Here is a 13,976-nt window from a genome sequence, read left to right as displayed (position 1 = left end):
CCGTTGCCTTAAATCACCAAGACACCCACTGGCCCTGCCCACGGCACCGGTGAGCCCAGGTGAGCCCCCACCGGCCCCGCCCACGGCACAGGGGCACACGGTGAGCTCCCAAAGGCACCAGAGCAGCTGCTCGCTCCGGAGCCCAGGCTCTGAGGCCAGGGTCCACTTCTGCCCAAAGGCTGGACTTGAGCCCCTGCTGCTCGCCAGGGCCCTCTTGGGGTCACAGGCCAAGCAGAGGACGTCCCCACCAGACAGGGACCCCGGTCACAGCACCGTGGGGCGTGTGACAGAAGCCCACTGACTGCACATGTGCAGGTCCCCGCATGTGCATGAGGAGGACGTGTGTCCCCCAGCTCCACACTGACAGCAGCGCAAGAGCAGGCAACTAAGGCGCCATGCGAACGAGCGCGTGTGGGCCCGCCTGTCCTCACCCCAGGCGCACACGCCGACCTGCCAGCATCTCGACCTGCCAGCATCTCCCAGCACCGGGCCCTCTGCCTGCATCCTCAACAGCCTCATGGAGATGGCATCCCACTGACAAAGCCACAGCTGCCCCTCCCCGCCCCTGACTCGCGTCCAGAGAAACAGAGGACAACGTTCTGGCCTCAAGCTGGACTCTGCCGAGTGCAGACCCTGGGCTGGACTCGGGGTCCAAGCCAGAACCTCAAGGCCTCAGGCAGGCAGCATCCCTAGCATCCAGCAGGTCCGTAAGCCTGCAGCCACAGCACCACTGGGGAGCAGCTTGGTGGAGCCAAGCTGGAGCGGGTGGGCCCTGGAGTCTCGCACACCCAGCTGGGGCTTTGGGTGCAGGGCACCGCCGCCCTCAGGTCACCAGGCAGCTTTCTGCGCCCATTCCTGCCCTGGGCGCGGAAGGTTGAGAGCAGTGAACGCTGAGAACAACTCCTGCCTGCCCTCAGGGCCGCCCTGCCGTGGCACAGCAGGTGCAGGCAGAGCGGACGAGCCGCGTTTCTGTCTGGGTGAACGGAGATGCCCAGCAGTGGGGAGCAGGGGCACCCCACTCAGGGGCTCCTGAGCTCCACCGCAGAGGCACAGGCAGCCTGGACCACTGAGAATGGGAGGGTGTGGGGGGCTGGCGTGGGGGGCCAGCCTGGCGGGGCTGTGGGCTGACGCTCGGTGCACCCTGTCCCCTGGTTTACCTGCGTCCTAGAGAGGCAGGACGCAAGGTGACAGTGACCCTCCCCTCTGCATTTCCTCATGCCCGTCCAACCACCTGGGCCTCCACTTCACGGCCGTCCCCATAGCACAGGGCGCCCCGGGCCTCAGGGAACCATGGCCAGGAAGACAGCACCCCCTCCTGGGCTCCGAGCCACACCTCCTTGCTGACATACAAGATTCCATCAAAATATACAGTGAGCATCTGTATTTTAAGAAGAATTACTACAGTAAAGACACAATGCCATGAACTCCCTCAGAATGCTTCCCTCCCTTCACACACGCTCATCCCCCCGTCCTGGCCCCTTTCTGCAGCAGCTCTGGAGTCCTCTTTCCTGAGTGTCTTTATGAGGTGTGATGAAAAACACAGTGAATGCTACTTCCAAGTGTCACCGAACGGACAGGCAGCTCGTAAGAACCCGACGCTTGCCCTCAGCCACCTGATTCTCCAGATCCGGCCCCGTGTAGCTTCCAGCTCCTCCCCACAGTCAAGGTGATCGTGACAGGGAAACATTTTGAATCAGTTCAGGACATCGAGGCAGCCAGGACAGCGCAGCTAAAGACACTCAGGAAAGAGGACTCCAGAGCTGCTGCAGGACGTGGCCAGGACAGAGGGATGAGTGTGTGGGAAGTGACGAGGATTTTGTGGGGGATTTGTGGCAGTGTGTCTTTTATCATAATAGATATGAAAACACATAAACATTTGGTGTATCTTCAGGCCGCACTTGTACATTCTTCTACATTCTTGTTTCCCAGCTGTAAGCCTGGCCATGGAGCCGGAGCCAGGCCCCAGGCAATCGGATCACAGCCAGGGCTGCGGCCTCCACAGCACAGTTCCCCTGCCTCTGGGGCTAAGAAGAGAAGCACGGAGGACAGCGCCACACAGTGGCCTGGCCGGGATGGCGGAGCCCGTTTCCTGCACAGGTCCCCACCTGCTACTGCTTGCTGGTGTGGTTGTGGGACCCACTGCCCCCCCCACCGCCGCCCACTGCGTCCCTCACGGTGGCCGGAGGTGGCTGCAGGCATGGATGCGGGACAGCCTCCCACCACCGCCACTCACCTGTCCTGCAGTTGTGGAACTCCAGCGCGCTCTCCATGCGGAAGGTCTTCCCGCAGGTGCCGCAGCGGTGCCGGTACTCGCCGTCCACCTGGTCGGAGGGGCCCGTCAGCTGGCGGCCACACGCGGGCCCGACCTGCAGCTCTACCATCCTCCGCCCATCTCTATTCAGGAGCCGTCCACAGCCCGGAGGGGCGAAGCCACACGCAGACCCACGCTCTGACTGTGCCGCTGCCTGGTGACCACTCACAGGCCCGGGGAGCAGGTGACAGCAGGCCACCAAGGACGCGAGAACCCCGCTGCCTCGTGCCTTCTCCAGGCCTGGCACTGACTGGACACGGTCTGCGGGCAGAGGACGCGGGCCACGCCCACCCACCTCGTTCCTGCTGTGCTTGTACGACACGTGCTGCTTCAGGCTCTCCTTGCGGCTGAACAGCTTCGCACACTCCTCACACTTGAACAGCTTGTCACCTAGTGAGCCAGCGGGAGGCGATTTGTGACCTCAGCGAGCGTCTGACGCACGGAGATCGGGTGCGGAGCCTGCAGCCCGCCTGCCCCGCGGGCCCCGCCGCCCCGCACTCACCGTGGGAGCGCACGTGGCGGCTGAGGTTGCTGCTGTTCTGGAAGACCTTGCTGCACACCCCGCACTGGTGCACGCGCTTGTGCTCGCCCAGCTGCCGTGCCAGCTTCCGCCGGAGGCCGTGTCTGCTGGCCAGGACCAGGCCCCGCTTGAGGGTCAGCGTGCCGCTCGTGTGATGTGTGAACCTGCGCAACACACAGCCGGACGGAGGAGGCTCAGGGACAGGTGGGACACGGGACCCAACAGGGAAGGTCCCACGGCACCTGCTCCACACTGGCCGGCAGCCCTAAGCGTCTGCTCGAAGCAGGGCTGGCTCACAGCAGGGCACACCTTGAGCACGGAGGGTGCTGGCTGGGCTCCAGCGACGGCCACCGTGAGCCTCACCGGCCCCCGACACCGCCCCCAGGGAGCATGAGCTGAAATCACCCGTCCCTGCATCTGAACCTGACCTGGGAGAGCCTCTTCCCATTAACGTGATTTGGTGACGGCCCCCCAGCCCCCCAGGCACGAAGAGTACAAACACGCAGGAAGCACCGCTTCTGATGTGCCTTGCTCTTAGTCTCCAGGACTCACCCGGCACCGTCGGCCAGCACCAAAACAGCCTAAAAACAAGCACCACCGGCGTACTGGGCAGCAGGGCAGACTCTCAGCCCGGGGCAACAAAACTACACATCGTTTCCTTGTGCACTGACAGCAAAGGAAGCCAGGCACGGCAGGGCAAAGGGTTCAATTTACCGAAAACACCACAAGATGGTTGAACTGTGCCTCACGAACGGCCAAAGGCAGGAGCAGCCCCGGCCCACCCTGACTCTGCGTGTGACGCAGACAGAAAGCCTGTCCCTGCCCTTGAGGGCAGCGGTGGCCGCGGGACTCACTTGGGCACCGGGCTGACGGTGTCGGTGGGCGTGGCCAGCTTCCCCAGAACCAGCTCCATGATCCGCTCCTCCGGCGTGGCGCTCGCGGGCTCGTCTGGCGGGACCTCGGTGATGATCTCCGCCACTGGCTCTGTGCAAAGGGGGTGTGACAAGCAGAGTGGTCGCCGGGGCGGGGCGGGCACGGCAAGCCCAGGACGTGTGCTGCTCCACGGACCAAGGCCAGGGCACAGAGTGGACGTGACAGGCTAGGGAGACACTCGGGAAGTTCGGGATGCACAGTTCTCCACGGAAAAAGAAAAGCAGGCTGGGTGTGGTGGCGCACACCTGTTGTGCCAGCCCTCTGGGAGGCTGAAGCAGGAAGACTGCAAGTTCCAGCCCATCCTTGGCAACTTAGCTACTTAGCAAGACCCCATCTTCAAATAAAAATGAAAACGGCTGGGACGTAGCTCAGGGCCAAGGCCTTGGATTCAATCCCCAGTAACACCAAAAACAAAAAAGTTCATCTTCTCCCAAACAGAAGTCCTAATCTGCGATTCTTTTTCAAAGCCACATCACAGCGCTTCAGTCTCTCCTCATACCGAGCCCAAGCGGTGTGGGTGTACCGCAGGGCCTTCTGACCTGTTACGCGGGTCCCGACAGACTGAGGGCTCCTAAGTTCATAATTAGCTACACCATCCTTCCTGGGGATGCCTGAAAAGCGCCCAAGAGTCAAACGTCAAACAAGCCTCAGAGAAGGTCAGAGACGGCATCAGGGAAGGGTGCCCAGACAGACTCACGTGCGTGTCTCAGGTGCTGCACCTGCTGAGTTCCCGGAGCACAGGCGACTGCAGGACACGACCGTCCTGGCCCGCCCCTCTGCTCCCCGTCCCCAGCGAGGCAGGGTGCTGCCCGGGGCCTCGAACCACTCCTCTCCCCATCCGATGCAAGGGGGACCAGGCACTCTCCACTGAGACCCCAGGAGCAGGGGGAAGCCGCCAACATTATGCGCAGGCCCCTCTTTGGAATTCAAAGCCCATGGACTTGTTCATAGTTAAAGAAAAGGCGCCCAGGACCAGTAAGGCGGCAGGCAGGAGGGGCCGGCAGCTGGGCGTCCCGCTGGCTGCGTGTGCAGCGTGTACTATGTGGGACAGGCGGCCCGGAGAGCAAGCCCACTCCTGACCGAGGACATGGCACCCTCCACGGAGGGCAGGACGACAGACTCTTTCACAGGGCGGGTGGGCCAATGCCAGGCATGGGGCAATGGACCAAACACTGGCAGGTGGTGCAAGGAGCTGGCACCATGCCACGCACGAGGACCCTGCCAGGATGGGCTCCTCTCCGCCAGGGATGAGCAGGGCGGTGGGGAGGGAGCATCGCCCCCACGGGCGCCGGGCATGGGGCATCCCCATCAAACCTCACAGCCTGCACCGGCCTTGCGTGATCCTGCATGTTAACTGAGGACCAGGAAGAGGGGACCTGGCGAGCCGAGGCCCAGGACGGCTGTGCCCCGCGGCCGGCCTGCGCCAACCACTCACCGGCAGGCTCCTCGTCCTCCGCGACGGCCCGGGGCTGCTGGGCCTTGGGCACCTTGGCCTTCCGCCCGCGTCGCGGCTTCTTCTTCTCCTTGGGGGGTGCAGCACCCTCCGGGGCCGCGGGGGGCTCCCCACGGGGTGCACCGGGCTCCTTCTCGGGCACTGCCGCTGCCTCTGGCTGGCTGCCTGGCGTGGGCCCCTTGCTGTGCTCCAGGTGGCCCAGGAGGTGCTCTGCAAGGACACTGTGGCTGACAGCGCCGTCGGGGACAGCGGCCCGCCTGCCTCCCGCCCGCCCACTGCCGCGCTCCCCGCTCTCTCCTGGCCTTTACCCTGAACTACGCTGCCAGCCCATTTTAAATTTTTTTCTTTTTTTAATTCCCAGACAGGGTCTCTCTGAATTGCCAAGATGCCCAGGCTTGGCTCGAACTTACGGTTCTCCTGCTTCAGCCTCCCAGAGTGCTGGGATTACAGGTAACTGTGCCCTTTGTCTAGATAAATGAGTTTTAATTCCAGTGTGTTTGAAAATAAAAACATTTCTACTGCACCAAACACAGGTATGGGTCAAGTATTCCTTATCCACAACACCTGGGATTAAAAGTGTTTCTGATCTTGAAGCAGTGTGGATTTGGGGCTTTAGAATTTCATAGCAATTCAGATTTTGGATTACCATGAGGGATACTCAACTTGTGTTATTATTTTTTAATTAAGTGATGGAGCAAGGATAAACTCCCAATGAAGGCAGGTTTGTTTTTTTAAAAAGCACATATATCTATCTATATCTATATGTATATATCTATAGATTATGTATATTAAACATATCTATTACATATGTTTATATATCTATATGTTTATATATATATAAATATAGATATAAATAAGATATATCTATTATATGTAGATATATATCCATTAAATCTATATCTATATATTAGTGTATTAAAACACTAGTGTTTTCTCTATAGGATGAAATTATAGATGATTTTTTTTCTTGTTTTTTTGAGGTACTGAGAATGTTTGTTTGTTTGCTGTTTGTTTGCCTCTAGCAAGATTTTTTTTTTTGAGACAGGTCTTGCTGTGTAGCTCAGGCTGGCCTTGAACTCACTATAGCCCAGGCTGGCCTTAAGCTTGAAGCAGCCTCCTGTCTCAGCCTCCCAAGTGCTGGGATTACAGGTGTGCGTCACCACACCCGGCTCGTTTTCACTTCTTGAGATGGGCTCGTGCTAAGCCACTCACTGCTCTGCATGGTGGGGCTGTCTTCAAAAGGCACAAGGCCATCTTCACCTGCCTGAAGTCACACACCTTCTAAGTTCACTTAAATCCAAGCTGAGGCACCGGCTTAGTTTGGAAGCAGGCCGACCCCAAAGAGAGTAAACCTGGCAGGCCAGGCCCTGAAACTCCACGATCAGGCTTTCCTACGCCAGGTGAGCCCTCAGACTTGGTCCTCCAGAAGGCGGTGTCAGGCACGGTGTGATCAAGGCTGAGACTCACCCCAGGGAACCCCACACCCCTGCTGGAGTACACGGCACTAGCACAACCCCAGGAGGACCTGCTCGTGCCAGGTGCCGCCTGGATCTGGCACACACAGGCCCTCTGCCCCCACGGCTCCAGCCTCCACGCTTCCCTGCACTTGTCTGGTGCTGAGCCCCATTCCTCAGCCACCAGGTGACCCGAGAAACACCCCAAGGGGCGGTGCACAGGGAAAGCTGGCAGAGAGTGGCCCTCAGGGCGCAGGGCGCTGGGGCGGGCCTCGGGCAGGCTGGGGTCAGCAGAGGCCGCAGCATGGCTGGGGCGGTGCCCAAGCACCCCACACTGCTGCACAGGCAGGTGGGCAATGCGCCCCCTGCAGCCTCCGCCTGCTCCACCCTGAAGCATGGGGGCAGGGGTGGGAATGAGACTTCAGCGCCAGCACCCTCGGAGCAGGCGGAGGGCCAGGCCCAGCGCTGTACAGACGCTGGCACAGCCACACAGGCCACTGTCTGCCACCTTTGTTTGTTTTGTTTTTTTTTTTTGGTTTTTTTCTGGTATCAGGAATTGAACTCGCGACCTTCCGCTTGCCAGGCAGGTGCTGTGCTGCTGAGCTAAATCCCCAGCCCCAAAATTTTTGTTTTTTTTGTTTTTTTCCTGTGTCTGCCACCTTTGGCCACTGGCACTGCTGGGCCAGAATAAACAGATTTTATTTCTTCATTCAAACCAGTCACCAGCCAGGCATGGTGCTGCACGCCTATAATCCCAGCATTCACTTAGGAGGCTGAGGCAGGAGGATTGTTCTGAATCTGAGGCCAGCCTGGGCTACACAGCAAGACCCTGTCTTCAAAACTGAACAAAACAAATTTAAAAAGCCAGTCACCAAGGAAAACTGCAAATCCGAGAAGCCTTTCTCGCTTGTGGACAATATCCCTGTACTCTGGCCCCACAGCTGGACCCCACCCACCTCAAGACCGGCGGGGGCGGGGGAAGCACTTCGCACACACAGCCCTCAGACAACCCTGCAGCCACCCGCCGTTCCTGTCTCAGCAACAGACAGAAGCTCCTCGAGGGGCCTTGGGTCACAGCCCCAGCCCCGGACTCAGTGTACACACGAGCAGAGCTCACGGCACAGCGTGTAGTTTGTGTGTCTTTGCCCCGCGTGGGCCCCAGAAGGGGCGTGTGCAAGTGCGCGCCCTGAGAGAACATCGGAAAGCCTCCAGGCTAGGCACAACGCGGGACACCCTGGACTCTCCCTGACACCGCAAAGGGGCATCGGCCTGGGCAGACAGAAGAACATGGGACAGCGACGGGCAGGAGGGCAGGCCGGGCACGGCTCGTGGTGGCTCCAGTGGCCCTGGCGCCTGCCTGTCCCGTGTGCTGTCGAGCCTGGCAGCCGGCTGTGGCCAGAACCCTGGAGAGAGGGCGGCCCAAGGCAGGCTGGAGCTGGGGACAGCCCCACCAACACCCGAAGTGGCAGGGCCCATGGGCACGTGGCACCCCTGGCAGCGCCACCCCTGGCTCCCGTCTTACCGTTGAGCAGCTGCAGCTCTAGGAAGGAGCTGGCGCACACTTTGCAGGCCCACGGGCCGCGCTCGGCCTCTGCCGGGGTGCCAAGTTCTGGGGCACCTGTGGCTGTGAAAGAGCAGAGAGCGGGCTGGTGACCCTGGAGGTGGTACGACAGTGACGGGGCAGCAACAGCCACGCTGCCCGGGCACGGACACCACGGCCACAGTGACCACACTCAGCCCCAGGAGAGCGTGCAGAGAAGGGCGGGCAGCCGTGTCTGCCGGCTCCCATGGGCCTGCACGGGCACTCCAGGGCCCGGGAGAACCAGGTCAGGAAGGGGCTGGGTGGGGCCCAGGAGGCCACAGAGGGGCACTACCATTTTCACATCCTGCGGGGGCCCCAGGGGAACACTGCCAGGATCAGCCAGCCTAGGACAGTGGGTCGAGCGCTCAACAGGTAGAAAAGACACAGGGACCCAACCAGACAACCAGCGACCACCTCAGTGTGGACTGGACAGGATCTACCCCAGGGACCGTGGAGCTTACTTCTGTCTGGGTGACCGCGGAGGTGACTTAGGGTCTACGTTCCCTTGCTCTGCTTCTTGACCACCATGAGCCAAGCGGCTGTGCCCCACCACGCCCCTCTACCAGGACGTGCCAGAAGCCACGAGCCACGTGAGACCTCCCTCCTCTAAGTCATGGCTTGTGTCCCTGCCCAGGAGAAAAGCTGACCACCACAACTCCTTCTCCGGGAAGGAGCTGCCTGTCATCTGCCCCCAGGGAGAAAGTAGAAACCACGAAAGGTAGACCTGAAATCTTTCACTGTTGACTTACTTCCCCAACTGACACACTCACTCAGGCTCAGGCTACCTGTAGCTGCGTCTTCCTGTCCGTGCTCCCCGGAGGTGCCCTTCCATGCCCCAGGGTGTGGGTCCTCCTGCATCGGGGGCGACCCTGCTGGATGTGTCATTTACATCCAGCCTTCTACACAGCTGCCAATCAGAGGCCTCCCCAACGGGCACAGTGCAGCCAGGACAGCTGGGACGCAGGCAAGGTGCAGCACCCTCTGCCTTAACCTCGGCTTTCACCTGCACTCATGAGGGGTCTGTCACCACTCCAGACGCCAGCTCACACGGGCGGTCCCCAGGGTCGATCTAGTACCCCGACCTCAAGGTGAGGGCACCGCGGGCCACAGCTCACAGCTCCAGGCCTCCGGGAGTCCCATCCAGGTCACAGCTTCCTGGATGTCACTCGGAGATCTGGCCTGGGAAGTGGCCCAGACCTGGTGGCACTGCCACAGAGTCCCTGGGGCTGGGCTGGGCAGGGGTGGGGGGGCAGGGGGAAAGGCAGCTGGTCTCTCCAAGTCCTTCCCATCCCTTTCTGTCGACATGCCGTGCCGCCCTGGAAGCTCGAGGCGAGCTCCTCCCCCACCCGCAAAGAGCACGGGCTGCAGCCCCGGGAAGACACAGGCAGAGCCAGAGTGACACAGCCTCGCCCGGGCAGGGACGCGGAGAGTGACCAGCAACAACCACGGCAAGACGGGCCCTGGACAGACCCTGCTCTGACCTTCGGAAGGAACCGGCCCTGCGACACTGCGATCTTGGACACTGGGCTCTTGGGCAGCGGGGGCCGTTTCTGCGGTTAAGCTTGTGGAGTGCAGCACTTTTTGTCAGGGCGGCCCCGGGACACCTGCGTGACCTGCCATGGCTCCTAACACACGGCAGTGCCTGCCCGCTGGAGGGGACACACAGCTGCATCCCAGACCTGGTACTGGCCGACTCGGGCCGACCAGAACCTCACACGGCCACCGAGCCTCCTCTGCAGAGCTGCGTGCCGTCCGTCACGCGGCGCTTGTGATGAAAGGAAACCGCTTTCCTGGGGGGACTCATGTCCCCTGGGAGGGGTCAGGGTCCACCGCCAGTCCACAAGTTCTCTCCATGGCAACGGGAAACTGCTCCCCAGGCAGGAGCAGGTGGAGCCACGTGCAGGCACTGTTTCCAGGTCAGAGCATCAGACGGCAGCCGTTCCTCATGGCTTCTCGATGCTGGGCAAGGAGGAGCCGCACCCGAGATTCCCCAACGTGGGCGAAGTGACTTAAGACCCGACGGTGCTCCACACACAGGGTGGCAGCCCACGCTGGGCTGCCAGGACAACAGGACGCGTCCACGAGCAGTTGCAGGTGGAGGATCACACGACGTAGGCACGTCTTGCGTTGACCACGCACGTGTGCACATATACACGCGCCTGGGTACACACACACCTGTGCACGTGCACGCACACCCTGGTCGGGCAGCAGGCTGCGCCCAAGTCCCCCGCACTCAGGGGGGAGGGGGCCTTCTCCGCAGCCAGGGTCCCAGGAGCAAACAGCCCGCACAGTCAGGCCCCCACCTCCATGCCGGCCCTGCACGCCCGTGCCGGGGACCCTACCGTGGCCGCTGGAGCCGGCCTGCTTCAGCATGGGCTTGTCCATCTTCTTGGCGTAGAAGGCCGCGTACCACACGCGCAGCTCGGTGCCAGGCGGGATGTCGCAGGAGGTGGTGAAGTACACGTCGCTGCCCTGCTGGAAGGCTGTGAGGTTCTGGTGCGCGGGCTCGGCCGCCGGCCGCACCAGCATCATCCAGTTGCAGTCGTCCTCGTTGGAGGTGTCGAAGCACACGGGGTGCCCGTCCTTCTGGAACACCTGCGGGCCGGGCGGAGCTGCAGTCGCCTGCGGCTGAGGGCCACACAGGCTCCCACAGGCCGGGGTGCGCTCCTGCCAGTGAGGAGGGTCACACAGAGGCCATGGGGAAAGGACACAGGCGCCGGGGAAGGTCACTGTGCCACGGCACACCTGGGCTCCAGCCATGACGGGGCGGCACTGGGACCTGAGCCCTGCATCTGAGCCGGGCACCACCCTACCCAGCCCTCACCGGCCTTGCCCTCTCTCCCTTAGCTCTACTTCTGTCACCGAGTCACGGGCCTTTCTCGCCCCCTTCTGGCTGAAATGTGCCTGCGTGGATGCTCGGTTTTCAGTGTCTGCCCTGAACCTTGTTTTTGTTTTTGTTTTTTGAGACAGGGTCTCACTGTTGGAGCGCAGGCGGGCCTCGAACTCGCAGTGCTCCTCCCGCCCCAGCCTCCCGAGTACTGGGATCACAGGCGCGGGCCACCACGCCCAGGTACAGCGGCCAGGCTTTGGACTCTCCCGGGCTCTCTGGAGAAGCTGTGTAGGGTGCAGTGTGCACAAACGCAAGGGCACCACAGAAATCCAGCCCCCCGCAGCCCCCGATGATGCCGACGCCGTTGCCCAGGGCACACCAGGCTCCCGTGGGATCTCCAGCCCATGCGCCAGTGACCGCAGAAGGATGCCACGAGCTCTCACACCCACCCACACCCCCACCCGCAGGCAGCGCCATTACCTTCAGCGGAAACGCGGACTCCTTCTCCCACTTGGCAACCCTTCTGGACTCGAATGGGCCAAACTGCGTGCGCCTGACCAGCTGAGTAACGGCGAACACACCCTCCGCCCCATCCTCCAGGCGCCGGATCTCCAGGTTGGACGGCAGGGAGGACCTGGAAGTCAAGAACAGGCCTTGGCGAGGCCCTGCCTGCCACCTGCCTGGCCCACAGCCTCCCGCGACCCACTCCGAGCTCCAGAGAGTTCTCCAGGAAGGAAGACCTCCAGGACTAGGTCGAGGCATGGTCATTGGCACAACGGCCTCAGTGCCACCGAGCCTCACCAGGACAGGCAAGACGGGCCAGTGTCCGCGCCAGAGCAGTGATTTGCTAAATCCTATGAATTCCGGGTTTGGGTTCTATGGAAGACAACTTGGGGGTGCAGCATCTCAAGGGGTGGGGAACAGGATGGAGCTGACAGGGAAGGCTGAGGCAGGCCTGTCTCCCTGGGAATGTGGCCTTGTTATCTAGATCAGATCACCGGCAAGATGCTACAGGAAGGAAGAGGGCCCGGAGTGAGGCAGGGGCCAGGCGGAGACATGTCCAGAAGTGAGGGGACACAAGGTACAGGGCACAGGCCCTGAGAGGGAAGAGCCTGTCAGCAGGCCCAGCTGTGGGAGTGATGGTCTCAATGGCTTCTCAGGCAGCAGGAGCCCCCGAGGTCTGCAGGAGGAGGGAGCTGAGCTCTCTGCTTTAGGCAAAAATATCACTGTCTTTGTTTCACAGAGAATGAGCCCCCCTGAGCCAGAATAAACAAACAGGGTGGGGCCCCGCAGCCTGAGAGGTCACTGTAGCACCAGCAGGGTGACAGCACACCTGGAGGGACAGCATGACCTCTCCACATCACAGAGCCCGCTGAGGCCCACAGCCACCCCATGGCGGCCCTGGCTGGACTTGGTGCCCTCGTCCTGGACTCCAGGGCCCCACCACAGACATCTTCCCCGAAATCTGCAATGGCTCAGCGTTCCCGCCCGGCCCACCTGGCCGCCGTGCAGGCCTGGGTTGGAACACAGGAAGCCCCGGGAGCTTGGCTACCAAGCTCAGTGTGTAAACCCACGCAGCCCGGTCCAGGGCCAGCCCAGCTTCCGGGACCCTGAGCTCCCGGAGGAAGTGCACCCCGACATTCTGCCCTCGCCACAGCCCACCGGACAGCGAGACCCCAGCTCCCCGAGGGCGGAAACCACGCACACCCCTCGCAGCCTGGTGCCTCGCTGCTGTCTGCAGAAAACCCTGGGAGGGTCACTCACCTCGCCCTGCTTAGCACGAAGGAGTCCTTGACCATGACCACGGGGCCCAGCTCGGGACACTCAGAGTCGTGGTACTGGCTGCAGTCTTCACACCCTGCAAGCAGATGTTGGCGTCACAGGGAGTGGGTCCAGGGAGGGAACACCCAGAGAACGTGCTCAGGGAACCAGGCTCTGCCAGGTAGAAATGACCCAAAGGCGTGAGACCCACACAGCGGAGGGCACACCCAGCAGACAGAGGCCTGTGTCACGAAAGCCCCCTGGTCCGCTCCTGCAGACTCCGGTCCATGGCACTGTCCACACCCACGGTTACCTTCAAGGTGGTGACGACCAGTGTCCCCGAAGGACAGAATCGTCAGCCCTCCCCTGAGTACCCTGAACCTGCTTATTCTAACACGAGTCCCCCCAGTTTCTAACCCTCGGGGGAGTTTTGTGAACCAAGGGCCCCCTCTAGATGTGCCCTCCTCCGGGAGCACGGGAGAGGCCCTCTGTTCAGACCACACCCCGTGGCGCTCAGCTCCTAAGGCAAGGGAAGCCGCGTGCATCCTAAAGCTTTCCGGGTTATGGACAAAATGCAGTCGTGGCTTTGCCCAGACAGCAAGTGTGGGGCCCATCTGCATTCTACACCAGCAAGAGGCGCCAGTGGGCGGGGCCACGTACAGATGAACATGATCTCCTCGCTGCCATCTTCGGCCATCTCTGACACCTGTCGGACACAAGAGAGCCAATCAGCGGTGAGCTTGCACCATGGCAATTTTTTTTTTCTGGTGGTGGTGACAGCATCTGTCCACATAGCTCAGGTTGGCCTCTAAACCTCCTACAATCCTTTTGCCTCAGCCTCCCAGAGTGCTGGGAATTCAGGCCTGCACCACCACGCCCAGCTATGAACTCCATTTTTAAAGACACTCTCCACCAAGGCCTCTTCTGGCCAGTGCAGGGGTATACTCTGTACCTTCACGGGAATGAACAGTGGGGCTTCCCAATTAGAGGTCACCTGAAATGTTTTCTCACCTAAAATGACACTGCTTTTAAATAAGAGCAGCGGATTCGAGTAGCCTCATGGCTAGAAGTCTTTCAGAACTCAGACTCATTTTTTCACACTGTGTGTCTTTCTTTGGGTGTGGGGGGGTCC

General features: G+C 61.2%; 1 protein-coding gene across 2 annotated transcripts in view; it reads right to left on the bottom strand.

Annotated features, from left to right (window-relative positions):
• Prdm15 (PR domain containing 15) overlaps positions 1 to 13,563 on the bottom strand; it is a 34,161-nt gene extending 20,598 nt beyond the window's left edge. For both annotated transcript variants that reach the window (XM_005375846.2, XM_013505249.1), the window contains exons 1-10: positions 13,505 to 13,563; positions 12,848 to 12,941; positions 11,564 to 11,717; positions 10,596 to 10,848; positions 8,194 to 8,295; positions 5,200 to 5,427; positions 3,686 to 3,815; positions 2,814 to 2,995; positions 2,607 to 2,701; positions 2,234 to 2,321 (exon numbers count right to left, since the gene is read on the bottom strand). In XM_005375846.2, the coding sequence (XP_005375903.1) occupies positions 2,234 to 2,321; positions 2,607 to 2,701; positions 2,814 to 2,995; positions 3,686 to 3,815; positions 5,200 to 5,427; positions 8,194 to 8,295; positions 10,596 to 10,848; positions 11,564 to 11,717; positions 12,848 to 12,941; positions 13,505 to 13,541 (1,363 nt within the window). In that variant the 5' untranslated portion in view covers positions 13,542 to 13,563. The remainder of the gene's footprint in view (positions 1 to 2,233; positions 2,322 to 2,606; positions 2,702 to 2,813; positions 2,996 to 3,685; positions 3,816 to 5,199; positions 5,428 to 8,193; positions 8,296 to 10,595; positions 10,849 to 11,563; positions 11,718 to 12,847; positions 12,942 to 13,504) is intronic.
• Positions 13,564 to 13,976: the final 413 nt, after the last annotated feature.

Source organism: Chinchilla lanigera, unplaced genomic scaffold, assembly GCF_000276665.1.
Source record: "Chinchilla lanigera isolate Chin_1 unplaced genomic scaffold, ChiLan1.0 scaffold00006, whole genome shotgun sequence".
Taxonomy (NCBI): Eukaryota; Metazoa; Chordata; class Mammalia; order Rodentia; family Chinchillidae; genus Chinchilla; species Chinchilla lanigera.
This window is presented reverse-complemented; position numbering and strand designations above follow the sequence as displayed.